At 41.9% G+C, this 25,949-nt stretch overlaps 2 protein-coding genes across 6 annotated transcripts; both read left to right on the top strand.

Moving 5' to 3' along the window:
- The first annotated feature begins 3,032 nt into the window (after positions 1–3,032).
- GTSE1 (G2 and S-phase expressed 1) lies at positions 3,033–13,825 on the top strand. 4 transcript variants are annotated; one of them, XM_052681137.1, is made up of 13 exons: positions 3,033–3,148; positions 3,241–3,318; positions 4,018–4,081; positions 4,166–4,775; positions 5,962–6,132; positions 7,384–7,516; positions 8,713–9,096; positions 9,287–9,359; positions 9,751–9,993; positions 11,092–11,269; positions 12,371–12,511; positions 12,954–12,994; positions 13,406–13,825. In XM_052681137.1, the coding sequence occupies exons 2-13, from the start codon at positions 3,246–3,248 to the stop codon at positions 13,407–13,409; spliced, it is 2,115 nt and encodes a 704-aa protein (XP_052537097.1). In that variant the 5' UTR covers positions 3,033–3,148; positions 3,241–3,245; the 3' UTR covers positions 13,410–13,825. The 4 variants fall into 4 exon arrangements, with proteins under 4 accessions (XP_052537097.1, XP_052537095.1, XP_052537094.1 ...); XM_052681136.1 differs by having other exon boundaries at positions 3,034–3,148; positions 12,951–12,994; XM_052681135.1 differs by lacking the exon at positions 12,954–12,994 and having other exon boundaries at positions 4,024–4,081.
- Positions 13,826–14,277: 452 nt separating this feature from the next.
- TRMU (tRNA mitochondrial 2-thiouridylase) lies at positions 14,278–25,654 on the top strand. Of its 2 annotated transcripts, none has more exons than XM_052681153.1 (11): positions 14,278–14,417; positions 14,528–14,693; positions 16,174–16,280; positions 16,717–16,839; positions 18,199–18,371; positions 19,310–19,363; positions 19,844–19,910; positions 20,822–20,922; positions 22,179–22,323; positions 22,553–22,635; positions 23,916–25,654. In XM_052681153.1, the coding sequence occupies exons 1-11, from the start codon at positions 14,333–14,335 to the stop codon at positions 24,060–24,062; spliced, it is 1,251 nt and encodes a 416-aa protein (XP_052537113.1). In that variant the 5' UTR covers positions 14,278–14,332; the 3' UTR covers positions 24,063–25,654. The 2 variants fall into 2 exon arrangements, with proteins under 2 accessions (XP_052537113.1, XP_052537114.1); XM_052681154.1 differs by having other exon boundaries at positions 23,856–23,960.
- Positions 25,655–25,949: the final 295 nt, after the last annotated feature.

Genomic DNA, 25,949 nt, shown 5'->3' with positions numbered 1-25,949 from the left:
GTTAAGACAAATCTGAACTCGTACTTCTGATATGAGTAAAGGCTTTTGTCTTTCTTATGGCATTCATATTTTTATATAATTCATATTTGGTTCTTTTAGTTTTATTAGAACTATTAATAATGCCCAAATATGTATTGCAATCTCATCTACACTCTAGAAAGTTTGTTACAGGAAACTTAAAATGTAAAGTAAATGTTTACACGATTAAATACTTTGAAACATAAGACTGAGCTTGCTTACAGACAGTCTTATCGATCTTAAAACTTTTCCATAAATAATGCTTGTAAGTAGAGCTATTCTGAGCTCATTGAGTCTGTAACAGTTTTATGTAAACTGAATCGAGTCTCCATTTCCTTTTAGATGAATGTGCTTCAACCACAAGGAGAGCACGTCATGAACACTTCCATAGAGGTGTGTCTGGCCTTTATGGCTATGTGAGAAGTGTTGCTGTAGCAGGTGGGATTACTGAGGACATCATATTTTTTGTTATTAACAATGCACCAAATATAGACTAATAGAAATACTATAATGACTTCAAGGAAGAAATTCAAACATCGGTAAGAATAATAAGCATCTACTGACTTAGAGCTCTTTCAGATGTGATTCTGGGGACATAGTGAGTTACAACATTTGTTTTCTGCCAATGGAGCTGGATGCTTGTATGTTTTCAGTTTTCAGTTTTCATCTTTTTTTTTTTTTTTTCCCCACTTCAGTCTTGAGATCTACACCACTTGCTGTCTGTTTGCCTCTTTCCCCAATAGTTTCATCTCAGTTTTCTGTTTCTTTTTCATTTTTGGACATATAATAAAGTATTGATATCTCCCAATTTTTTTTTTTTTTTTTCATCCAGTATCATAATTTTCTTTGTGGAAAGCTATCCTTCAAAGTGCACATGGCCCAGTTTTGTTAATACAGCCATGGGTACTCACTCAAGCTTACTGAAAGAGGGGCGGCCAGCAGGGACAGGGAAGTGATTGTCCCCTTCTACTCTGCTCTTATAAGGCCCCATCTGGATTACTGTGTCCAGGTCTGGAGCTCCCAGTACGAAAAAGACAGGGAGCTGTTGGAGAGAGTCCAGAGGAGGGCCATGAAGATGATCAGGGGACTGGAGCAGCTCCTCTATGAAGACAGGTTGAGGAAACTGGGCTTGTTCAGACTGGAGAAAAGACTGCGGGGTGAGTTATTGCAGCATTTCAATACCTAAAGGGAGCATACAAACAGGAGGGGAATCAACTCTTTGAAAGTGTTGATAACTGCAGGACAATAGGAAATGGTTTTGAATTGAGGGAGGGGAGATTTAGGCTGGATGTCGGGGGGAATTCTTTAGTGAGAGAGTGGTGAGGTACTGGAACAGGCTGCCCAGAGAGGTTGTGGATGTTCTGTCCCTGGAGGTGTTCGAGACCAGATCGGATGTGGCCCTGGGCAGCCTGGTCTAGTATTAAATGTTGGTGGTCCTGCATGTGGCAGGGGGTTGGAGATTCATGATCCTTCAGGTCCCTTCCAACCCTGGCCATTATATCATAGAATCACAGAATCACAGAATTGTAGGGGTTGGAAAGGACCTCCAGAGATCATCGAGTCCAACCCCCCTGCCAAAGCAGGTTCCCTACAGCAGGTCGCACAGGTAGGCACCCAGGCAGGCCTTGAACATCTCCAGAGAAGGAGACTCCACCACCTCCCTGGGCAGCCTCTTCCAGTGCTCCGTCACCTCACTGTAAAGAAGTTCTTGCGCACATTTGTGCAGAACTTCCTATGCTGCAGTTTCCAGCCGTTTCCCCTTGTCCTGTCTCCACTCACCACTGAAAAGAGTCTGGCCTCGCCATTCTGCCCCCCACACCTCAGATATTTATAGACCTGGATCAGGTTCCCTCTCAGTCTTCTTTTCTCAAGGCTGAACAGACCCAGTTCACTCAGCCTTTCTTCGTAGAAGAGATGCTCCAGGTCCTTCACCATCTTTGTGGCCCTCCGCTGGACTCTTTCCAAGAGATCTCTGTCTTTTTTGTACTGGGGAGCCCAGAACTGCACGCAGTACATGATTCCATGAAAGAAATAATTGTTGTTGAGCTCCTAGTGAGACATTCTCTAAGTTAACACAGCGCAAGAGAAGAAAGACAGAAGCACAGAATTGGAATTGTGACATCAACAACAGTAATTCAGGGACCCATGAAGAAAATACCAAAGGGAATAGTTATAATATCCTGAGAGAAAAAGCCAGAAGCTGAAAGATAGTAACACTTGAATATTGGCCCATTTTACAAGCAGCAAAGCCTGAGAGTTCCTCACCTTACTGACCACCACCTGCCAGGAGAGTCTCCTTAGGAACCTGTGCTGGGGGCTGAGGAGGGAAGGGATGGAGGAGAGCACATCAGTCCTTGTCATGCACTGTGCCTGTAAGCCAGTCAGTAGGACGCTTGCTATGCACTCAGGTTGCATATACATACTGCTTAACGGTGGGAGAGATACCACACTATGCAGACAAATAGAAAGAACATTACAACTTTCTTTTTCTTTTTGTCTGCTTTACAATCTGCAGGCCATGATTACCTGTTGTTATTCAGCTGCTAAGTTCCAATCCAGTGATTCAGTCATACTCAAACACTTCCAGAAGAATACACCACTTGACTTTATTTCTGAGACAGTGTAAGCCCAAATATATCTTAGGAGACGCCAGGAGGCCACGGGCACGCAGCGGAACGCAGAGGCACCAGCTGCACAGCAGGCAGCTCTCTGTGCCGTGCGGATGGCTGAGCGCCGGCATCGCCGCGCAGCGGCTGTGGATCGCCTCACCGGAGACCTTCAGCAGCCGCCTGACTGTGGCCCCCGGCACCCTGCTTCGGGGGTCCGTGCCGGGGCAAGGGTTGGGCCGCATGGATACAGAAGTCAGTGCCAGCCTCAGCACACTTAACCCGCCCAATTTCCTCCAGCGAAGGTCCCGCGCCAGCACACCCGACGTGACGTTTCGCTCCCACAGGGCCGCGCGCGGCCGTTGGGAGGTGCAGGCCGACTACAAACCCCACAGTGCTCGGGAAAAGGAGTATCGTTCGAACCTGCCAATCAGAGCGCGCGTCACGCGTCACGTGAGCGGGGCGCGATTTCAAACGCGCAGCCGGCAACGGGGGGCTGCCTCGCGCTCGGCGGCTCCGCAGAGGTGAGTGGTGCGGCGCTCCTCAGCGCCTTCGTTACGTGGGGCTTCTCTCCTAATTGCTGTATTTTAAACCTGCTGCATCTCTGTGCTTCCAGGCGCTATGGAGGAGGGAAAAGAAATGGCATTGCCTCGCTCCGGGCGTGTGGTGGAGAAACCGAGTGCTTACATGGATGGTAGGTGGAGAAGGTGCTGGGGAGCCCTCCGTGTGGGGAACCCCGCATTAAAGTGGGCGCCGTTCGGACTGCTGGACCCCTTTAATCTGCTGTGTATCCTGTTTTGTGTGCTTCTCCTTGCATGGGGTGCTGTCACCAGACTCGTGCTTGGGTGTCCTCGAGACGTTGTGGAGCTCTGGTGTTAATGCACGTGGTGACGTGAGGTCGTCAGCCTGCCCTACGTATCTCTTCTGAGCTCCTCTCTTATCTGTCTGCTGCCGATTCAGTTAATGCTTACTGCGTGAATTGGTTAAAAGGGAAACATTTTTCTTGTAACCTCGTGTTAATGTCCTGTACTGGCCTCAACTAGAAAGGAACTGACTGATAGGACAACTGTGTTGTCATCCAGTTCTTGCTTACGTATTCTCACTTCTGTCTTGAAGCTGCTGATAATCTTTTCCCACCTCAGATTCCTGTTGTTTCTGTTAAGGATGTTTAGAATTCACTGTTTAGGTCTTTCATGGTATTTGGGCTTCTGTCACAATTCTGATCATACTGCTGTGCCTTTAAAATAATCAAAGCATGTTTAAGGTCAAAGAAATCGGGTATTCAAACCTGACAACTAAATGTGCTGTCAGATTCACCAAATTATGAGAACGTAATGTAGTCATTTTTATTGCCAATCTCTACTGTGACAAAGTTCTAATGAAGTTGTTATAGTTTCAGACTTTCCTCTTCTGGCTGATGAAAAGTTTGATTTTGACCTTTCACTTTCTCCAGCAAGGTATGCTAATGTAAACAGGTAAATAAATATACCTTTTGAAATGCAGATGAAGTAAGCTCCTGACTGACTTATTTTTCTTCATAGTGGAAGTGAAGATGAAGTCTTTATTGGATCTCTGGGACACAAAGAAAAATGTATTGCTGTCAATATTGAAGCAAAAAGTGCTGAAAGAAAGATGCCTGCTTCTGATGATAAACTCACGTGGAGCACACTTATAGGAGATAAATTTGTGGAGATCTTCAAAGAAGCTCATTTGCTAGCGCTGCAGTTAGAAAGTGGAAAGAGTGAAGAGAATAAAGTAAGCCAGTCAGAAGAAAATGGAAACGAGACTTCTGAACAATTTGTGGAGGATTTGAAGTCAAAAATGAAAATACTGAAAAGCCATCATATAGAGCAAAGTCCCCGGGCTGTTAAGAGGGAGACATACTGTGTGGGAGATAGCCCTGCCTGTATGCTGCTGCCTTCTTTTCGGAAGGAATCAGATAAACTTCTGTCAGGTGACAAGACTCACATTCTTCATATTCCTTCAGACAAAAGCCCTGTTAAAATTCAGGCAGCTCCTACAGAAATCATCAGTTCGCCTCTGACACAGGAACAGAAAACTAAGGAAAAAACCAAGAAAGCAACAGGCAAACTGCTAATGCCAAAGTTTTCATCTACTCTTGGGAAAAGCACTATGCTGACTGTAGAAAAGGTATGTCCTCTATGTAACAGTGCTTTCCTTAAACCTGATCTTTGTTACAGAAATGTTTAATCTGTGTACCGATTTTATAAGTGAGCTTTAATCTTCTGAAGTTTCTCTGCTTCTTAAAATGCTCAGGCAGGAAAACTCCCACACTAGAAAAAGAAAAGTGGGGCAGATATAATATAGCAGCCAACTGGTTTACTTACTGTGACAATGCAGAGTAACTGCTGGCAGACTTGTAATTCTGTTCTGGTTTTGGGAATGCCATCATTCCTGGCTGCTGTTTAAACACTGGTTTTGATGTGGATTTTTTTCTATGCAACTTGTGCAAAAAAAGATTTTGTGTACTTTTAACTTTTGTTGAAGGAGCTACAGGGAAAAAGCACAACTATTGTGGTATGACAGAAAGACCTTCCTGGTTGAGTTCTCATTCAGTCTACCCTTCTCCAGTCATGGGTAGCACTGATCAGCAGTGTAAGGTTTAAGATTTGGCAACGAGATAAACTGAAAAGAGAAACCTAGGAAAATAGTGAAAGAGAATTGCAAGGAAACAGCTGTTTGTTAGTGGCCTTTGTGCTTACAAATCCAGTCTCTAGACTTTGAAATTTTATTATTCTATACCATATAATTTTAGACTCCATTATGTAATCTAGATCTTACTGAAAGTGGGATATTGTTCTGTGTGACCCTTCGCATAGATAGATAATGGAATAGATGATAGAAAATGGACCATTTCATGTTTTTTTTCAGGTGCTATAAGAAAAATTACAGACTTAATGCTTTCACAGCTAAATTGTACTCTACTACCAGTCTAAGTAGGCACTTCAGGTGATGTACTCTGCTATTGTAGTGGCTCATCATTTGCAAGTTTAGAGAAAAGCAGAAAAGTATGCATTAAATGGAGACCTCGTAGTTGTGAAGAACAACTATTACTGCACATGGTTATATGAAATGTGCTGATTACAGTTGTAGAACTGTCCTTCAGTTGATTTCTCTTATGTGTTCAAGCCTTTTCTAATGCTTAGCAGATGTACTCAGAAGGCAACTTAAACTATATTGGCCTAGAGATTAAGGGCGTGACTGGATTCAAAGACTTTTTCATTGAGTGCTGGCTCAATTTCTTAACAAAATGAACAAAAGCTTTAAAGTGGCATATAGAAAAATAGCTTTTAAAACGTTGCATTGAAATTTGCAGGCCAAACCAGGAAAACAGACTAATATTTCTACAAAAAGAGATTTGACCAGCGTGGGATCATCTGAAGATCTAATTTCAGATAAATCAAGTGCTGCTTCAGATGTTTTTGAGTCTTCATTAAGTGGCAGTTCCTCAGTGCAGGACAAAAAAGTCCTTCCTGCTCCAAATAAGGTAATGATGAACATTCTTAAACATGACAACAATACTACTTCTCTTTCTGTAAGAAGAAAAAACTGAGTATAGTTTATTTTCTAACTTAAAGCTCTATTTTTGTGTTTAATAGGTTTGAGGAAAAGGAGTCCCTGTGCTGTGATTGCTATCTTTAATGTTTTCTATGTCAATACCACAATGAATATACTTCAGAAAAGCTAAAAGTATGTTGGAATAACAAGCATAGGCATTTTAAAGTATTAACTGCAGATAGTGAGTGGTAATTCTAGGTAAGAAACAAATACTATAGGACAGAGCTGCCATAACACGCATGAACATGCATTAAGTTGTTTTGAAGCTGTAGGCACCTGCACTGCTGCAGTACTGCTTTATGCTTGCTCACAGTGTACTGCTGAAGTTTCCCTGAAAATGGTGCAGGTGGTGTAGGAAGAAGACATGAGGTATGCAGGACACTGAGAGGCCAGTGGAACCTGATGTTTGGTTTGGCTTGCTTGCACTCATGGGGATTGGTTGTCATCTAGCTTGCTCTTCGGAAGGTGGCAGTAGCATATAACAACTAAGCAGGTGATAACAGGTTTACCTGAAGCTACCTGTCCACCCTCATATGACTGCATAACCCCCAGTCCTGGAAAGTGACACAGTGTTGTTATTTAATTTTGTAGAATCACAGAATGGCCTGGGTTGAAAAGGACCACAATGCTCATCCAGTTTCAACCCCCTGCTGTGTGCAGGTCACCAGCCAGCAGACCAGGCTGCCCAGAGCCACATCCAGCCTGGCCTTGAATGCCTCCAGGGATGGGGCATCCACAGCCTCCCTGGGCAACCTGTTCCAGTGCGTCACCACCCTCTGTGTGGAAAAACTTCTTCCTAATATCTAACCTAAACCACCCCTGTCTCAGTTTGACTGTTCCCCCTTGTCCTATCACTATCCACCCTCAAAGTTTCTGATGTAGGATGTAACTTCTTCAGGAGTCCTATATAATCCTAATATGAAGATAAGATAAAGGAGATTGTTTTAAGTCTATACTCAGGTTTGTGACTGCAATAAAAGTAACAGCCTACTTCAGAAAATTCTTACTTCACTTCTGTGTGATATCCAGATGTAGTGAACTATTTCCAGGAGATCTTGTTTTTTAACCTGTTGTAACCCAAGGAAGGAATTTCTCCAACAATCACACGACTGTAACACCACGCAGCAGCCTAGCGGAGTAACATACTAAATACTACTTTTGTCTATGTTCTGTGATTCAGCCTGGTTTAAAAAAAACAAATCTGAAGCTTCCTGGTGTTGCCAGTGGTCTTGCAAGGAAAAGTACTTCATCAGTTTCCAGTGTGAGCTCAAATCTGAACTCAAGTTTACCCATTTCTCCCATAGGAAAAAATGGTAAGTACTCTTACTAAAGGTTTGTCTAACAAGTCAGTTTTAAAGTAGATAAGCAACTCTTGTCCCATGGGTCTGAACGTTTTAGTGGTGTCTAGTACATACAATCAGTACAGAATAATTTGAATGCAGAATAAAATCTTGTAGGCTAGCCAAACAAATCCCTATGGATTGAAGATAAATATTAAATTACTTCTACTGCTTGTACTGACTAGATTCCTGTAAGCCTGATACCTACAAGTCTGATGCATCTGACAGCTAGAAAATAAGCAAAACCTCACCAAGTTGGTTTTTGTTGTATGCTGTTTTCTGTTATAGCCAAGCATGTAAGGTCCTGAATGCTGTATGTTTATCAGATTTGAACTATTGATAAAGTCCCACTTTATCAATAAAATGAACTGAAGTAGTAAGGTGTGAAGGCTACTTCCAAATTCTGAATTTGTTTAATTCTTAGCTAAAAGGATGAGTTTTCTTCAGGAAGATGGAAAAAAAACCCAACTCTGGAGAGTTAATTTTTCTATTCAGTTATACTGTAGTAAGGCTATCAATTTGACCCTTACTTTTTTCTCCATTCTTTTGAAGTTACTGTATCCTAAAAACAGTGGTAGTTACAAACACCACAGGTCTTGTAGATCTAGCAAGATTCCAAGCTACAGCAAATTCTTATTGTATACTTTGTTGCTGGGCTGATACTAAGGTTTCTATCAGAAGTTAAGGCTTATTAATAATTTTTTATATGATAGGAAGTATAAAAAGTCAAGATTCGTGCTATTAATATACAGACTACAAGTAAAAACTGGCAACTGAGAGAAACCCTTATGGTGTAGTTCAGCCTGTGGTGTTAATCAATGTAACTTAAGCAAACACTGGAGTGGAAAATCCTTCAGGAAACAGTCCCAAGTCTGGTGAGCAAACATGCTGAAGATGTAACTTATATTGCAAGCTGTTCTGGCATTCCTTGAAGAATATTCTTTTACTTAATTGTACTAATTTATAATTCAGATAGTTGGCGAGGAGAATTTCTAAAGCAGGTATCATTGCTTGAGTGTTCATGGAGTAAGATTTCATCTCGATCTTAAGTTGTTTGCTATTAAATTTAAGTGCTGTAGATCACTGTTTTATGCAAGGTTAATTATTTTTATTAATCCAGCTTAGCAATAAACAATGATTCAGAAATGAAACTTAGCTTTCTATTTCAGGGAAATCGAATGCAACTTCAAAAGCTGGTGTGAGTGGCTCTAAACCTTCATCTAGTACAAACAGACAATCTCTGGCCAGACAAACCAGAGTTTCATCTCTGCAGGCTGTCAATACTGAAAGATCCAGCAAGCAAGCAAGATCAGCTAGTACTCCCAAAATATCTAGTGCTGCAAGCTTGGCTAAATCTTCAGCTTCTGTACTATCAGTGCCATCTCAGCCTGAAGGCAGTGGAATTCAGAGGCTGAAGTCTTTCCCCAGTCTGCAGAAGCTATGTCAACAAAATAAAGATGGAAGTACAACTAAAGGAAGCCTGTGCCCAAAGCCCAGGGCTAGACATCTGTCAGTTCCTGCAGGTCAAACTCAGGTTCCAGTGAAAGCTGGAGGTAAGCATATGCTTTATGTAGCTGATCTTCTGATTTGGCTCATAAAATCAAAAGTTTCTTTGAGTGCTTGCTCTTTCATCACACTTCTATCCACCGCTCGGTAGGAACAAGTGTTCTAAATGAAAGGTATCTGTAGTTCTGAAAATTAAATATGGATGTGGATAACAAATAACAAAGCATTTCTCTTTAGATTTAACGCCAAATGAGTCAGCAACAAAAGCAACACCATCTCTTGGATTAACATTTTGTGGCAAAGTTGGAAGGTAGGACTGAATGGAATGTACTTTTTTGAATATAACATGAGTAGTCATAGCAACAGTCTTCAAAAGCTCTAAGTTCTTTAAGGGACTAGAGAAGCTTGCCTTTAAGACCATCAAGGTCAGGCTGTGTTAATAATTTCTGAAGTGATTTGGGGAAGGGAGGGGAAATCTACATCCAAAACACTTCAGAAGGAGGATCACCTTTGTATGGTTTAACTACAGTTATTCATAACAATTCTTTTTGAAGTAAAACCCCTACTTTGCCATAGGTATTGATTTCTTGATGATCACCTTTCAGTTACTGATCAAAGGTTAACTGATTTCTATTGTCTGGTAGAATTCTTTGAATGGAACTTTCTAAGAACTTCTGGCTTGTTTGTGTGCCTCTTCTTAGTGCCATGGCAGTCAGCACACCCCTGAAAGCTTCTGAAGATGGGATATTTCAGATTCCTTGTGAGAGGCCTGTCTCCATGACTTCTGGCAGCTTGAGACGGTCTGCCTTACCTACACCTGTCCGTCGTATCTCAGGATTTCCAGCAGCAACTCCTAAAACCACACCAAGAACAGTATTTTCTCCACGTGTTGAGTCTGTTCGACAAAGTTCCAGCTTCTCTACCAGAAAGACACTCACAGCTGGGTAAGGAGGAACACCCCCTGCTCTCCAATGCAATGGAGAAGTGAAATCAATGTTGTAGCTAAATTGCTTCTAAATGAAATTTAATGACTTCCAATTTTCAAGGATCTTTTCTCTACCTTTAGAGTAGAACACTAGGACACTTAGATACAGAATAGACCTGATGTAGATGTATGTCTTGCAATTAGTAAAATACAGTCAGCCTTAAGATCAGTCAATATTAAGCTCAGTCAACATCAAAGAACTCTAACCTCCAAGGAAGTTATTTGAATTAGTTGAGCTAATGAGCAACTTAAAACTTGTATCGTACTCCAGTTGAAGATAGTTGTAGCTGGTGTTCATTTGCTGTTGCCTTTTAATGAGCAGTAGCTGGTTAAATAAAATTCAGTTTTGCTCCTTGTGGTTGCCAATGCTTTTGTAAAATTACTCTGAAGCCTCGTCAAAAAGCCAAGGATTTCTCTATTGAATTTTGAAGTGATTTATCTTTCATTTGAAACAATGTCTTGTGCAAGGGAGAGAATCCCATGCTACTGCTAACTACCCATCTAATTTCTGCAAGGAGCATGTTGCTGCCTTCATGCCACAGTCCAGCATCTTCTCACAGGTGCATATACAAGCTTCCTCCGGAGCTGGAGGATCAAGTACAAACTATACATAGCTAGTGAATATCTTCTGATTTATTAATTAGCCTAAATTCCCTAAATAATCTTTTCTTTGACCAATTATAATTTGAGAGCAATTCAGTGCCTCTAAAACAACTTTATCATGTAGATTAGACTACAGTTCCTTAACAAAAAAAAAAAATGTGTGAAGCTTAGGCAGAATGTGTGTGTCAACATAGGCATTTCATAGGATGAAATCTTTAGAGCCATTACCTCATTTCATTGCATATGTAGGTGAAAAATTACAGCATAAGTATTTCACATTGTTCAGGAAGTCAGCGTGCTTTTGGATCTGAAACATATGAAGTCCAAAACTTAGGATAAAGAAAATAAGGAGAAAATGAAGTTAGGGCACTGGGTTTTGTGGAACGCTTTGGCTGTCTTTGTCTTACCTGTCTTTAATTGTTGCTGCTGATTAAAGTACTCATTGCTCTTCTAGTTCTAAACAGGTAAAAGAGACACGGTCATCATCTTCAGAAGATGATCCATCTCCTCTCCCTGTGCTGCCTCTTATGCTTGACTTCTCACCAGAAAAAGCTGTGACAGAAATGGTAGAAGACAAATTAAAAGAGGCTGAAGTACAAAATCAGCTGGCTAAAGAGAGACAAACTAAAGAGGTAAGATAAGAGAATCCATATTTCTACAGAACTAACTACATGAAAATAAATGAATTGAAGCTGAGATATGAGTAGAAAAAGCAATTCAGTGCATGGAGTTAAAATAGGTTAGCTCTATGCAGGCACCCTCTAGTGCCTGTTTATAGCAATGACCATCTGCTCTGTGTTCCCACTACAATTCCTCTATTGAAGCTGAATGGTATACTTGCAGATTTCATATTGAAGTTTCACTTCTAGGTGAGTGCTGCAAAATTCTTGTAGATTCAGTTAGGAAAGCACTATCAAGGACAATTCCTATCACAACCATGAGGCCTCTTGGGGGGGAAAGACATGCACTGTTCTAGAGAAATTGAGTTGCATAGCAGCAAAGCAAGTCTGTGTACAGTGCTTAAGGATTAAACCCCAAATCTCATGTGGCAGAAAAGTTAGTTAACTGTCACACAGTTAATCCACTGAATGCTGTTTCCCCTCTTTCCTGTAGATCTATTGGCTTCCTTTTGAAAGCTGGCACACAACAGGCATTAAGGAGAAAGCTTTCAGAACTAGCAGTTCAGACCTTTAACCTGCCCAAGTGCTATAGATTTACAGAATTCCAGGTGTAGAATAAACCTTGCAGGTGAATCACTCAATGTTATGGCATCAGTTCAGTCCCACGTTAGCTGATCTACTGGCAGATGTGAAATGCTGTTCTGGAATTACTTAGTATGTGTATAAAGTAGTTAAACTGGACAACATGTAACTGAAATCTGGAGCTCTACAGATTTGCTTATGTATTTAAAGTGGGTAAATAACATTGCACAATTCTTGTAGTTTAACAACTGTCAATATTTAAGACTTTTCTAAATCTGACTTACAAGTGAAAATATTTTATGTTCCAAAGATCTTTTTCTTTGTCTTGTTGTATTTTCTTTATTTGTGGTAAGAGCCATTGCCAGAACAAAAGCTTTTAATGCTGTAAGCAGAAAATCCTGTAAGAGAAAGACCCGAACTGTAAATAAAACATGACCTGTATGTAAGATAAAATTAATTGCTTAAATTATTTTGAAGAAAACATGGAGAGCAGATGGGAAAACCTTTTAAGTTATTATTTTTTTTTTTAAGGTATTACTGATAGACATTGAAGCAGATAACTCTCTCCCACAAACTTTGGAATGTGGAAGCAGACCTCTGATTGACCTCTCCAATACTCCTGAAGTGAATAAGGTTATTCCTCTGAAGCCTATGTTCTCAGAGCAGATAAAGGTAGGTAATATTTAAGTATTAGGGGTGGGATGGGAAGGGAGTGATGCATATATGCTAGCAGGAAAATGTGAGGTGGCCGATATAGCTGTTTGCAGACAGCTCCATGGTAGCATAAGAGCTGTAATAGCAGCTCAGTCAGTTCACAGTACTACATAGCAATGTGCTTTTAAGGAGAGCACAATGTTTGCACATCCATGTGCACTGAACTGGAGCTGAGTGAGCAGGAGGAGGTTGGAGAATGAGAACTTCCTTAAAAAGTGCTTCAGGCCTTAAACTGTTCCTGAAGCAGGAAGTGAATGCTGTCTTCTGCAGAGCAGGCATGCTGAGACTCTTGTTTAACCCTTCTCCTAAAGCCCTCCTTAGCTGAAAAATGTATGTTGGAACCCAGTCTAAATCTGACAAGCATTTCTGAGCAAGTGTTTTTCTTTTTGTACACTAGCAGCTTGAAGGTGGACTCCTCGAGATGCTTTCAGATGAGTGGTGGTAACTATGAGAATGTAGTTTTTGACATCAGTTGTACTTGGGATCAATTTAATATCAGACCCTTCAAAGTAACACAGAAGGGGATCACAGGAATCTTCAGGGGGCATGTTCAGAGCAGTTCAGAAATGCTTTGCTGTGCCTGGGTTGTACTGTCACTTGAAAGTGCATAGCAGTGAAACCTATAAGAAGCCTTTAAGGCTTCAAAGATGAACTTGGGGAACATCCACCTTGTGGGAAGCTTGTGCTTGTCTAAGAGTAAGCTAGATCTTTAAAACTCTGAACCTTAACACTTGTGTGGTGCTTATATCTGTCCTTTGGTTAGTAATAGGAATCTGAGATTTTAAAAAGTAATTGAGATTATCACTACTAATTATGTACAACACCTAAACATAATCATTTTTTTTCTTTCAGTTGATTGATTTGAGCTCTCCTCTTATCACTCTGAGTCCTGATATAAACAAAGAAAATTTGGATTCCCCTCTGCTGAAGTTCTGAACTTGACTCAGAAGATCACAGATGCGAAGAACCCTGCAAGTGTTCACATCCTGCTCTTCCCTTGCACAGCTGTATGAAGATGGATTTAGAATACATGATAAATTCTATTGCTGCTGTGTTTCTCATGGTCAAAATTATGGGGTTCTTTTCACAGATAAAATACAACGATGTATTCAAACCTTGTTGGTATGAGCCAGAAAGGAATAATCTCTCTATTGGAAGCAGTTTTGTTTTTTTTTAGTATCTAACTTGTTCTTTTCCTCCCTCTCCCTTATGTGCAACGAAGTATAATTTAAAGTAAATGAGTTGTTTAATAAATGGTTATACCAAATATGATCAGTTTGTTTCACTAGCAAATGTGAACATGCACATAAGGCTGGTAAGTGCAGGTCAAGCTTTTTTAACACAAATTATTTGAAGTCAGGAAACTCTTAACTGTGAATGCAGGTGCAATACACTGCCCACAGCAGTGGGATGACTGCATCTTTCAGAGAAGAAAGGCAGCGTGTTATTGCTGCGTTATTGCTGTGTGGTTTGGCCTTGACACATGGAGCTCTAATTTGAACTTCCTTTTAGAGCAGAAAGATGCTTTCCTATCTGAGTTTCCTGGGACACGTACACTTTAAATAAAGGGGTGTAAAATGAAAGTAAAATGCACACTATTATAACAAGAAGCACGTCGTAGGGACTTGATGTGTGCCCGCTTAACGTATTGACTTAATAAAGTTTATGAAGAGAAACACGTTGCAGCGGCTGGTGTTCCTTTAAAAAGCGGGCCAGGCCCGGCCCCTTCCGGTGCGGCCGTAACGGGCTCCGCCGGCGGAAGGCTCGGGCTGGGCGGCGATGCTGGCGGCGGGGCGGCGCGTGGCCTGCGCCGTGTCGGGCGGCGTGGACAGTGCCGTGGCCGCGCTGCTGCTGCGGCGCCGAGGTGCGGGCCGGGCGGGGGCTGGGTGGGTGCGGGGAACGTGCGCCGAGAGGGCCGCAGTGCCGCTCTGCCGGAGCGCCTTGCTCACGCCGAGCCTCGCCTTCCTTCGGCAGGGTACCAGGTGACGGGCGTCTTCATGAAGAACTGGGACCCGCTGGACGAGCAGGGCGCCTGCTCCGTGGACAGGGACTGCGAGGACGCGTACCGCGTGTGCCAGAAGCTGGGCATCCCGTTCCACCAGGTGTCCTACGTGAAGGAGTACTGGAACGAGGTGTTCAGGTGGGCGGCTGCCGGCCGCCGTGTTCGTTCGTTCGGGACGTGGGCGAGAACTGCGGGAGGGGCCGGGCATCTGTTGCAGCTCATTTCTTATGTCTCCCACACGCTGCCCTCGCCTTTCGGCAGCCTGAGAAGAAAAAATTAATGGGACGTGGCTCCTCTTTGCTTCTTTGTGCAGTTTGTGCAGAGCGCTGTATGATACGTGCCTGTGTATCGTACTAATCATACTGTAACGCCACATCATGCTGTAACGTTCCTTCCCCTGCGGTCTGTGCTGGTGAGGCTGCACCTCTCGGGCTGGATTCTCACTACAAGAAAGACATGGAGGCCCTGCACCTTGTCCAGAGAAGGGCAGTGGAGCTGTGAGGGGTGTGGAGCACAGGAGTGATGGGGAGCAGCTGAGGGAACTGGGATGGGTCAGTCTGGAGAAGAGGAGACACAGGGGGGGCCTTATTGCTCTCTATAACTGCTTGAAAGGAGGTTGTGAGGAGGTGGGGGTCGTTCTCTGCTCCCACATAACTAGCAGTTGATGAGAGGGAGAGGCCTCAAGTTGTGCCAGGGGATGTTCAGGTTGGATATCTGATTTACCATAAAGTGATCGTGAAATAGCCTTGCTTCCAACCAATTTGGAACTAATCTCTAAAGAAGACGTTCAGGTTTTCTCTTCCCATGAGTATGTCGCACTGTAAGGGAAGTTATGCATGGAAAAAGCTGAGAGCTTTTCTTGGGAGGCAGAAGGAAAGGGGTAGTATCAGTGTAACGATGAAATATCTCTCATATTCAACTTAAGAATGTAAAGGTTGTTCCCTGGATCTTCAATCCCCTTTAAGTAGAGCTGTTGTTACTTTGTCTTGGAAGACACTGAGGAATAGCCCTCTGCATCTCACTGCAATGACATCACGTTGAGCACAGAATTGTGCAGTCAGTGAAGAATATGGTCATGGTGTGAGAGAAGGAATAATGGTGTTGCAAATCTTGTGGGTTGGGAGGTGACTATAAGTGATGGTGAATCGATGAACCAGAGACCATAGAGACTGACTTCTGCTTCTCATAATTTGTTAGTACAGCATTTCCAAGCAATTTGCTGTGAGTTGCAGAAGCCTTTTTCCTTACTGTCGTTGACGAGTTTGAGTTTATTACCTGAACTCTCTTTTTAGAGGTTTATTTATCAAAAATAACCTTTTGTAGCAAGATCTACTAGAGGCCTTGTTTTTTCCTGTGATCTCCTGGTGTCTCCTCTGAAGGAATGGCAGTTTGATAAGTCAGGGTTGTGAGGACAACATTGTGAGTGATTGCTTGACTGTGCCTTCAAGTCTGCTTCCAAATGTTGTTTCTTACATCTTTAAATTTAACAGATGTTTTGAGTCTTACATGAAATGCTTAGCATGAGTGGATCTCAAGTTTTCACTGCTTATCTTCCAGACTTGAAGAGTGTTATTCTGTGTTATTGGTGTTAATGAACATGTGAATCTTTATTTTACAGTGACCTCTTGAAGGAGTATGAACTGGGGAGGACTCCTAACCCTGACATAGTGTGTAACAAGCATATCAAATTCAACCACTTTCTCCATTATGCTATGGATAACCTTGGTAAGGCGCTTCCAAGTGTGTCAGTTTCAGTGTGTGGTGGGGAGATGCTTAAGTGCTACAGAGTCTTGGAACGGAGGGGAAAAATGGGAATTCACGTGTGTACAGAAATCACCCATCTCTGTGGCAGCATTTCAATATTTGTGAAGTGTTCAGTTTTGAATACTGATAAATAGGTAAGGAGCAGATTTAATTTAGGAACACGTATTGACCTCAGCATTGTGTCTAATTCTTAGGATGGTCCCTGAAGTACAGAAACATGGCTTTCAGCATGCCTGTTATTTAAACAGCGGGAGTGTGATTACTGGCAGTATGAGACTTCTCCATAGGTTTTCTTTCTTCATGATTTTGTTTTCTTTTCATAGATGTTTAAAAGCCTGTTTTAAATGATGAGTTTCAAGTATGTGTCTTTGTGGTGTTTTGTTTTATACCTCACTAGGAGCAGATGCAATTGCTACTGGGCATTATGCTAGAACTTCACTGGAGGACGAGGAGGTTTTCCAACAGAAACATACAAAAAGACCCCGAGAGCTTTTCAGAAACCGATTTGAAGTTAGAAACAGTAAGTAGCATTGTATTTCATCCTAGGGTTGAAAGAAATTTGAACTATATGTATTTTATGTTGCAGTGATTACTCTTTAAACCCCAGTCTCTGTAGAATGTGGATTGGGCAAACAGGAGATTTGCATTACTGAAAATTACACTGACTGTCAAGTAGTACATTTGCTGATACAGGTGCAGAGGGGTGAAAATAATTAATTCAGGAGTAATCAACATTCTGGAAGGGCTGTACTTAAGGAGATGGGGCTGTCTTCTGTGTCCTGGGGAAGTATTTAAAGAAATTATTGTTGAGTACTTCAGTGGGTCCTGTAAAAATTATTTGATATGTTTTGTTCTGGTTTAGATTTAAGACCTTTGAAACATGAAAATTAACAACATAGTTTTATATAGCTTTATATGGATCATATATTATTTTACAGGGGAAAAAAACACAACAGTTTTTCACTCCATAATTCTGCTGTTGCACCTTACTTCTCTATTCCCCTCTGGAAGGCAGAGTAAGGTTCTGCCTGCACTGCAGCTGGGAGGTGTGAGCACAGCATATGCAGGCATTTCTAAGACTGTGATGCTGAGATCAGCCAAGGGAATATAGCAGCAGCAGGTTTGCTCTTCACTCTTACAGCCTGCCTGTGGCCATATGTGATCAGAAGTTTCCACCTGCAGCATAGCAGTTCTGTTATGTCAGTACGTGAGCTGCCTTAGTTACTGCTGCTTGGGTATGGCTCTGCATGGCACTATTGCAGGTTGGATGATACCTGGCCAATAACTGCTGTGGTCCATAGTGTAATAAGGTGACTCAGATGAAACTCTGGTGTAAATGGGAAATGCAGTATACCCAAAGGGAAAGAAACTTGCAAGCTACCACTCTTGCAAAGTTGTCCCAGTAATGTTGGCATATTAATGCTTCCTTGGCTTTCACATCTCTCCTGAGATCGTCCAGTGGGAATAACTGTGCTGATTGTTCAAGTCACTGATGTATGGCAATATAAGTTCAGTGGAAAATATGTTTTTAATTAACAGTGTGCTCTAGAATGTTTGAATACTGGTTCTGTCTTTCAAATGAAATATGAACGTTGTCTTCATCTTTTATAGCATTAATGGTCTTGGCAGTGAAACTTCCAGTAGAATATAGATGGGGCAATGTATGAATTTCTACAAAATCAGAATATTTCTGTACCTTTTCAGTGGTGAGAAAATAAACGTTCTCAATTAGATTTTGTACACCTTGCCCAAATGCTGTCTTTTGCTTGTGTTTGGAAGTAGTAAAACTGAAATGTTGGTTATTGAACAAAATGCTGAAGGAAGTTTGACCATTAAAGGCAGCAGTTATGTTGATTGTTTTGTGTTTTATACTTTGCAGCTGTAAAACTCCTTCAAGGAGCTGACCTCTTCAAAGACCAGACCTTCTTTCTGAGTCAGATCTCGCAGGATGCTTTGAGGAAAACCATTTTCCCTTTAGGGGATTTAACAAAAAGCTTCGTAAGGAAGATAGCATCAGAACATGGCCTTCATCATGTGCTAAAGAAAAAAGAGGCATGGTAACACTTAAACTCTTTTGATTTCTATTTCTCTCTAAAATGGACTTTCTGATCTTTTTGAACCTTAATCTCTGACAAATCAGCTGTTTCCATGAACAACGATAGAATAGGTTGGGAACTGTTTTCATCATTGTCTGCCTGCTTTCAGGCATTTTACGTGTTCCTGGTTAGTTCTGTATTGTAGTTTGCAGATAATTTATGGGCCACTACATCTCAGAAGAGCCAAGATGAACACGAATGTGATAGGAAGCTGTAAGGAAAACATTCTTTGTTACAGCAGATGAGAAGCCTTGGTCTTTACTCTCCATAGCTTTCAAAGATTTCATTGCTGTCAGTAGGCTTGAATATGTTTTCACATAACTGGGTTGTGCTGTTTTTCTGCAGTTTGTTTTTTTAAGGGAAGTTCTGCATCCCTGGCTAAGAACACTTCATGATTTAATCCTAGAAAGCACAATGCAGCCAGCAGTTGTATGCTGATACAGACTTGATTGCTTTAAATGTATTCATCCACTGTGAATGTTTTATCTGAAGAATGTAGAAAGTAACTGTAAGGAAAAGGAAGGCCTGGTTGTTTGTGGAAGCTTTTCTTCATGACAAGTCTGTGACTATATAATGTGTGTTTTGTATGTTAATCTGAAAAGAGACTTCTGACTGTAATCTACACACAGTGTGGTCACCAGTGTTAATGCATGTCTTTACTGAACATATGTTCAGTATTTGTTTCTCTTTTGTGCTCATGGCTCTCACTGATGCTGTGTACTGGTAGTTTTCATATGCTGGAGAAGATGTTGTGGATTTGTTAGTTTCATGGGATCCCCTGATAGTTTTCAGTGCCTAAGGAAAAAAATCCATCTGGCACAGATAAGTAATAGATATTTTCTTCAACGTATTTCTCTGCTTTTATATGGATTCAGTTCCACATTTCTTTTTCAGAGCATGGGAGTCTGCTTTATTGGTGAAAGAAACTTTGAAAAATTCCTGCTTGAGGTGAGTCACGTTAGCTCTATGGTCATCTCCATGTTATGTTCTTCTTCTGTCTGTGGCAGCATCTCAAACAGCTCCTGTCTGCTGCTCAGGAGTGATGGCCCACCTCCCTCTGAATTCCTGAGAAGCTGAAGCCAACAGCCTGTTCCAGGCAGCTTGCTCCTCCACCTGTGTGCAGTCTGTAGCATCAAGTCACAGGCAGGCTCCAATGGGTGGCTGGGATATGAGAGGGGCAGATGGCTGAACCCTGCTATTGCATGACATAAATGAGCACGGGGAGAGTGAAGCACAAGTGGTCACTGCTGCTAGGGACTCCCCTCCTGCTTTTTTCCCTCAAGCAGCATCAGCAAAGAGGCAGTGAACTGTGCTGGTAGAGATTACGTCTTGGAAAGCCATTTTTCTGAGTCTAGGAGAATGTAGTAGCAGAGCTTTTGAGGGTTTTTTGGAGCCTTCTTATGACTTAAATCTCTTCCTCTTTGGCAGTATTTAGAACCTCAGCCAGGTAACTTTGTTTCTGTTGAAGATAAGAAGGTGATGGGAACACACAAAGGTAAAGGGCTGACACCCTAATAACTGCTTTTAGATAAATGGAGCAATATTGCTCATGGTTAGAGGGACAAATCCTGGGGAATTCCAAGCCAGTCTGCAGACTTTTTCCAATTGGAATACTCTAACAACTCGTGGAAAACTGGCATTGCACAGCACGTAGAGCCTTGTACTGCAACTGAGTTATTTAATGTAGTTCTATGTTGCAATATAGTAAATGATAATTCTATTAGAATTACTCTGTTGGTACTCAGTGACTGTTAATTTAATACCAAGAGGCAATTTTGCACATAATTCTTCTGAAATGAGAGCGCTTCAGTTCCAAATTCTTTAGTATCTAAATTTTGCAGAAAAAATCTGCACCTCAGTGATGTATTGTCCACATTTGGTAATATCATAGAATCATAGAATCCTTGGAGCTGAAGGGGACCTGTGAAGGCAGTGTAGTTCAACTCCCTGCAGTGAGCAAGGACAGCACAGTCCTGCTGTGCAGCTGCTTTGGTGTACTTTGCTCACTTTGTGGTTCTGGCTGCCAGAACTGAGCTCCTGTCCCAGGCTGCATATGGAAGTAGGATGTTCTCCTGGGACAGAAAATAGCAGGGGGAGCTGGTAAGGCTGAGTGATGGCAAAACCACCAAGTGTAACAGAAATAGAAAACTGTCATTAACAACCCTTCAGAATACCACAATAGAAACAGCAAAGTGTGAAATCACGTGCTTCGGGATGCGAGCGTTCAAGTAGATGCTGGCTTAATTTGTACTTGGCACACTTGTCTAAGGTGATTTGGGTTGTTATTATTCCTTGTTCAGTGATAAATCTTTGGGGAAACACTTCTAGTATATGTTGGGTTTTGTTGTTGTTTTTAAAGTAAATATTAAAGGATGCTAACAGCATTACATTTACGTATTCCTTTAGGTTGGTTCCTGTACACAATAGGCCAGAGGGCAAGACTGGCAGGCCAGCAGGATGCGTGGTTCGTTGTAGATAAAGATGTCAGCACTGGAGATGTCTTTGTGGTGAGTTAATTAACACTGCTGTTAATGACTGACACAAGCATTCCGTGACTTCTGCTGTGCGGAATGCGATCCTCACTTGGGCAGAGTTCTTGGCTTTCCTGCTGGGGGAGACAAGCAGCAGCTAGCGCAGCGTGCACAGCTTTGGGGCATCTTGTCCAAACTGGCTTTTGGTGAGCAGAGAATTGTTTCAGGTTTTGGCAGTTTTGGCAGATTTTTCCAAACAAATGGCAAACGCTGAAATGAATCAGCCAGTCTGCGGAGTTCTCTTTTTTTCCCCCTAACGCATAAGAATTTGTTGTATTGTCATGGCACAGTGCACAAAATGTGTATTCTTTTGGTTTACTGTGTTTTGCTATTTTCTTTTTCCAGTAAAGGAAGTAGCAGCCGTGAATACAGCTTCATCATCTTGAAAGCTGAGGCAGAATATAATGCTGCGAATCGTTGATGTCCTAATGACTGTCTTAGGAGATGGATGGAGTTCTGCAGCTCGCCTGCTTTGTTACTGTTCTTGCTGCTGTTGTGAAAGCTATTATTCTAACTCTGATACCGATGAGATTAGAATGGTGTGTTGCTATTTGTTTATGTGCCTGGGGGAAAACAAATGTAATCTCCCAGTTCTGAGGGTAGTTCGTCTCCAGAAATGAGATACTGAATATTTGAGTGATAGCATAGCCTACATTGTAAATATAAATTGTCTGGAGGATTATTATTTTTGACAAATATAGCTGGAAAAATAGCTGGAAATCTACATGTCTACACCACAGTGTAGTAACAGGAGATAGTGCCATAAAATAAGCTAGCTCAGGTAGGAAGGTGATGTGTTAAATCAATCATTTAATGTGAGTATATTCAAAAATAGTTTGTAACTTTTGTTCTCCTGGTTTTGTTTGCCGTAATGGGCCCAAACAGGGATTGTTTTTTAATGAGAATTTGAAGGGCAGGGAGGTAGCAGCTTTCTGAAGTGGTGTAGGGAGCACAGTAGACATCCAAACTGAGCCCAAAGAAGGTAGAAATGTGATTGGTTGGAGGCAACAGACAAGAAGTGAGACAGCCCAGGGGTGTATAAGGTTTACTTTAGCATATTAAGGCTTCCACCTGGAAGCTGATTAAGGGCTATTAGTGCTTGTTTTCTTGCTTATTTTGCCTTTATTTTGTTATGGCTTGATGCTGCTTCTGTATTTCATGCTTTATATCTCAATGGTTGTAAGTTCTTTGGTAAAAATAACCTCACCACGAAATGAATGTTGTATTTCAAGGCACCATCAACGGATCACCCTGCTTTGTACAGAGACTTACTGAGGACAAATCGAGTGCATTGGATAGCAGAGGAGCCACCTGCAGAGCTCGTTAGAGATAAAATGATGGAGTGTCATTTCAGGTTTCGGCACCAGATGGCACTGGGTAATCAAACTTTGGTTTGTTTTCTCTTATTTTGTTTTGCTGGTGAAATGGTGGTAGTGTGATCAGTGTTGTTCTGTAGATACAGCTGAAATATTTTGGATCCTTATGAAACAGTTCTTTGCAGTAGCGTTGTTTTGACTTAGATCTGTTCAACTCAGTGATGGAAGTTGCTTTTGTTTTTGTGGGAACCTAAGAACTGAGTGGCAGGTGTTTGGATTTTCTCCCTCAGTGCCCTGCATGCTGACTCTAAACCAAGATGGGAGCGTGTGGGTGACACTGGTGAAGCCAGCAAGAGCTCTCACTCCTGGACAGGTAGGTTGTTGGAAGTGATTTTTTTTCACTTTGGGGGTTTTAAGGTAAAATAGAGTAGTTGGTAAAACATAGCAGTGCTGTTAATAGCTGGAACAAAATAATTTTCATATGAAAATACCATATGAGAGCAGTTAATCCCATTCTGACTATTCATCCTCTATTCTATGAGGGTTTTTTTGCAGTTTTAAAGTCTGTTGTTATCCATGTATCATGAGAGGCTGACTTACATGTTTCAGAAACATACTGAACAGTCTCTGGTTATCAGTTATATATGTGGAAAAGGTATTTATTCCTGTCCTCGAGAAACAGATTTTAAAAGTCATTAGTTTGGTAATTGGCTGCATAATGTAGTTTTAATGTTCAAATTCATTTAGCGAGGATCTGCATTCAGCACGTTGCATTCTCCCAGAACAGCAATGAGAAGGGTAATGGGCAGTGGTGCCTCTCAAAACCACTAATATAGAATCCTAGAATGGCCTGGGTTGAAAAGGACCACAATGATTATCGAGTTTCAACCCCCTGCTGTGTGCAGGGTCACCAACCAGCAGACCAGGCTGCCCAGAGCCACATCCAGCCTGGCCTTGAATGCCTCCAGGGATGGGGCATCCACAGCCTCCTTGGGCAGCCTGTTCCAGTGTGTCACCATCCTCTGTGTGAAAAACTTCCTCCTAATATCTAACACCTAAACCTCCCCTGTCTCAATTTAAAACCATTCTGCCTTGTTCTTCCACTGTCCACCCTCAAAAATAGCCATTGCCCCTCCTGTTTATATGCTCCTTTCAACTGGAAGCCCACAATGAGGTCTCCACGGAGCCTCCTCTAAGCTAAACAAGCCCAGTTCCCTCACCCTTTCTTCATAGGAGAGGTTCTTCAGCCCTCTGATATCTTATGGCCCTCTGATATCTTATGGCCCTCCTCTGGACCCGCTCCAAGAGTGATGTAGATGAAAAGTCATTCTGAGATTCATCAGGATGAGTGTTAATATAAGGGTACACCGCAATGCATTGTAAACTAAAGGCTCTCAGACGTTTAATGCATAGCCTCTCCCACCCCAAAACCGGGGCCTCTGGGGTACATGGAGAAGCAAGAGGTTTGTAACAGAGGGGTGAGGATAAGGGAAGTGAGCTGAGCTGAGTCCCACTGGGGTGGAGGGTGGGAGTGAGGAACCACAGAGTGCCTGCTTAGAGCAGGTACAGATGTATGCACTCCCTGTCCAACAGCTCTCGTGCAGCCTGCATTGCTTGCTGTGTGAAAAGGCTCTGCCTGTGTTCATCTCCTAGTTTGCTGTGTTCTACAAGGGCGATGAGTGCTTGGGCAGCGGGAAGATCCTGAGGCTGGGCCCATCGGTGTTCACCATGCAGCAGGGCAGAAACCGAGAGGAGGGTACCAAGAAGGAAGATACTGACAAGGTCGAACCAGCAACATAGCAGTTGGCTTTGTTCATTGAAGGACATTTGGATAATTTGATGCCTGACAGTAAAAAAAAACAATGGTAAACATCTTCTTTGTGGATCTGAATATTCTGAAGGTTGAATGTCTGGTCCCAGCTTTGCTGTTAGCACACAACGGCTTTGGAGCAAAAGCGAACTTGGCACAAGGTTATTGAAGTGTGTGATGATATTTGTGCTGATACATACAAGAGAATGTCTTAGAGTTGTTTTATAACAGAAGTTGCACATATAGAAAGAATAAGGTGTGAAATCATAACCTTGTATTTTATGCAGAAGTGAAATATCTTTTACTTACCTGAAGATAGCTGTTTCCAGGAAAAGTACACGTTGTTCCTACAGTAGATGTGTGCACGTGCATCAAACTGGGGAAGGAATGAAAGGTGTTTAAGGCCAGCATTTTGTCTGAACGCTGAGCAACAGGTATTTATTTTTTATTAGATATAGTTTTATAAAAAATGTTCTAGATTCTGAAACTGTACTAAGCAGTGCTTTGAAATGTTTGTTACTCAGAATTACAAATCTAGGAGCTTGAAAACAGTCATGGTATTTCCATCTTTCACCCAATTTTTTGTTAAATGCTGGAAAAAAGCCCACGTTGTCATGCTTCAGAAAAATGCAAATTCATACATGTTTCCTTCTTATACAGCTATCTTACTGTAGACCAGATAAGAGTTCAATCTCAGATCATGCCGTGTGTCAAAAGGAGTGGCATTAGGAAGAACCAAACGCCCCTTTCCAAGTTATTTGCATTAAGAACTGAGTGCATTTTGAGGACACTCTGTGCTTTCAACAAAGCTTTATTACAGCAAGCCCACAAAAATAAAGTCCTGTATTTCCACACAGAAAATAACTCATTAAAGCACAGCTATGGAGGAGCAAGACTTATTAAGTGGGTGTAGAATTTTGAAACTGCATCCAATTTGGGCAGTAGTAAAGCTCTGTCATGAATAGATCTTTTCAGCTGATTTGAAGGCTTGGATTACACATAGCATTCTCTCCTCTTCTGTTGTCTAAGCATCTTCTAAGAATTTCTTTTATCCCTTTTTGTCAGAACAGATTAAAATAGTCTCTTTTCTCCAAAGTGTGTCTATAGAGTGGGGGGGAGAATGGGGAAAAGGCACTGATCATTGTCCACCTGCTGGTCTGGTGAAGTTAAGCACAATTCATATAGAAAAAATAGAATATAGAATATATACAATATAGAAAAAATCTAGACTGTTAAAATCTTTTATATTTATTTGACATTACTGTAGATCTGGGGAGAAAAGCCATCGTTTTTCACTGGTGCTGCAATCAATTCAGTTTAAAAATCTGTGTTCAGAGGACATATCCACATGCAGGGTAATGGTGAATATTTAATGCCTCGTGTCAGCTCTTGGTTTGTGCTTGGTTGGTTGTGTTATGGGTCTTGTTCTCAGTGATGTATGTTCCCAATGTTTCTCTTGTCTCTCCTGAAACTTTGGTCTTTGCAAAATGTGGTTTTAACTACTGAGGTGTTAATGATGTTTTCCTCATCTGATTTTTCCTGTGAATGTCCCAATTAAAATCTTCACAAATGCTTTGTGTAATAGTAGAGTGGTCTCTCTTATTGCATCATCTGATATTGCATTCAGATGTGCTGTTGGTAGAGGTAGCTGTGCAAGTACAAGAAAAGGGACACAGCCATTTCTGTGTCTTCAGAATTCACTTTCTTTCCGATTCCCGAGATGGCAGAGCTTGGCAGAGACCTCTGGCAAACATCTGATCCAACTGCAGGTTCAGGCAGATCACGTTGTTCTCACCAGCTCTGCCACGTCCCAGGCTGCTGCCCTCGTGCTGTGGCTGCTGGTGACACAGCCCTCCCCAGCGCCCCCCTCCTGTGGT

The sequence above is a fragment of the Tympanuchus pallidicinctus genome, unplaced genomic scaffold (genome assembly GCF_026119805.1).
Source record: "Tympanuchus pallidicinctus isolate F22 unplaced genomic scaffold, pur_lepc_1.0 scaffold19, whole genome shotgun sequence".
Taxonomy (NCBI): domain Eukaryota; kingdom Metazoa; phylum Chordata; class Aves; order Galliformes; family Phasianidae; genus Tympanuchus; species Tympanuchus pallidicinctus.
The sequence above is the reverse complement of the archived record's forward strand: the minus strand, read 5'-3'. Positions and strand labels throughout refer to the sequence as shown.

Excerpts from the sequence above, each read along its gene's own strand:
- GTSE1 (XM_052681134.1), top strand. The coding sequence starts at position 3,246 with ATGGAGGAGGGAAAAGAAATGGCATTGCCTCGCTCCGGGCGTGTGGTG. Across the intron at positions 9,994-11,091 it reads AGAAAGACACTCACAGCTGG|TTCTAAACAGGTAAAAGAGA; the intron begins GTAAGGAGGAAC and ends TTGCTCTTCTAG. Across the intron at positions 12,512-13,405 it reads TGTTCTCAGAGCAGATAAAG|TTGATTGATTTGAGCTCTCC; the intron begins GTAGGTAATATT and ends TTTTTCTTTCAG.
- TRMU (XM_052681153.1), top strand. The coding sequence starts at position 14,333 with ATGCTGGCGGCGGGGCGGCGCGTGGCCTGCGCCGTGTCGGGCGGCGTG. Across the intron at positions 19,911-20,821 it reads GGTGATGGGAACACACAAAG|GTTGGTTCCTGTACACAATA; the intron begins GTAAAGGGCTGA and ends GTATTCCTTTAG. Across the intron at positions 22,636-23,915 it reads GAGCTCTCACTCCTGGACAG|TTTGCTGTGTTCTACAAGGG; the intron begins GTAGGTTGTTGG and ends TTCATCTCCTAG.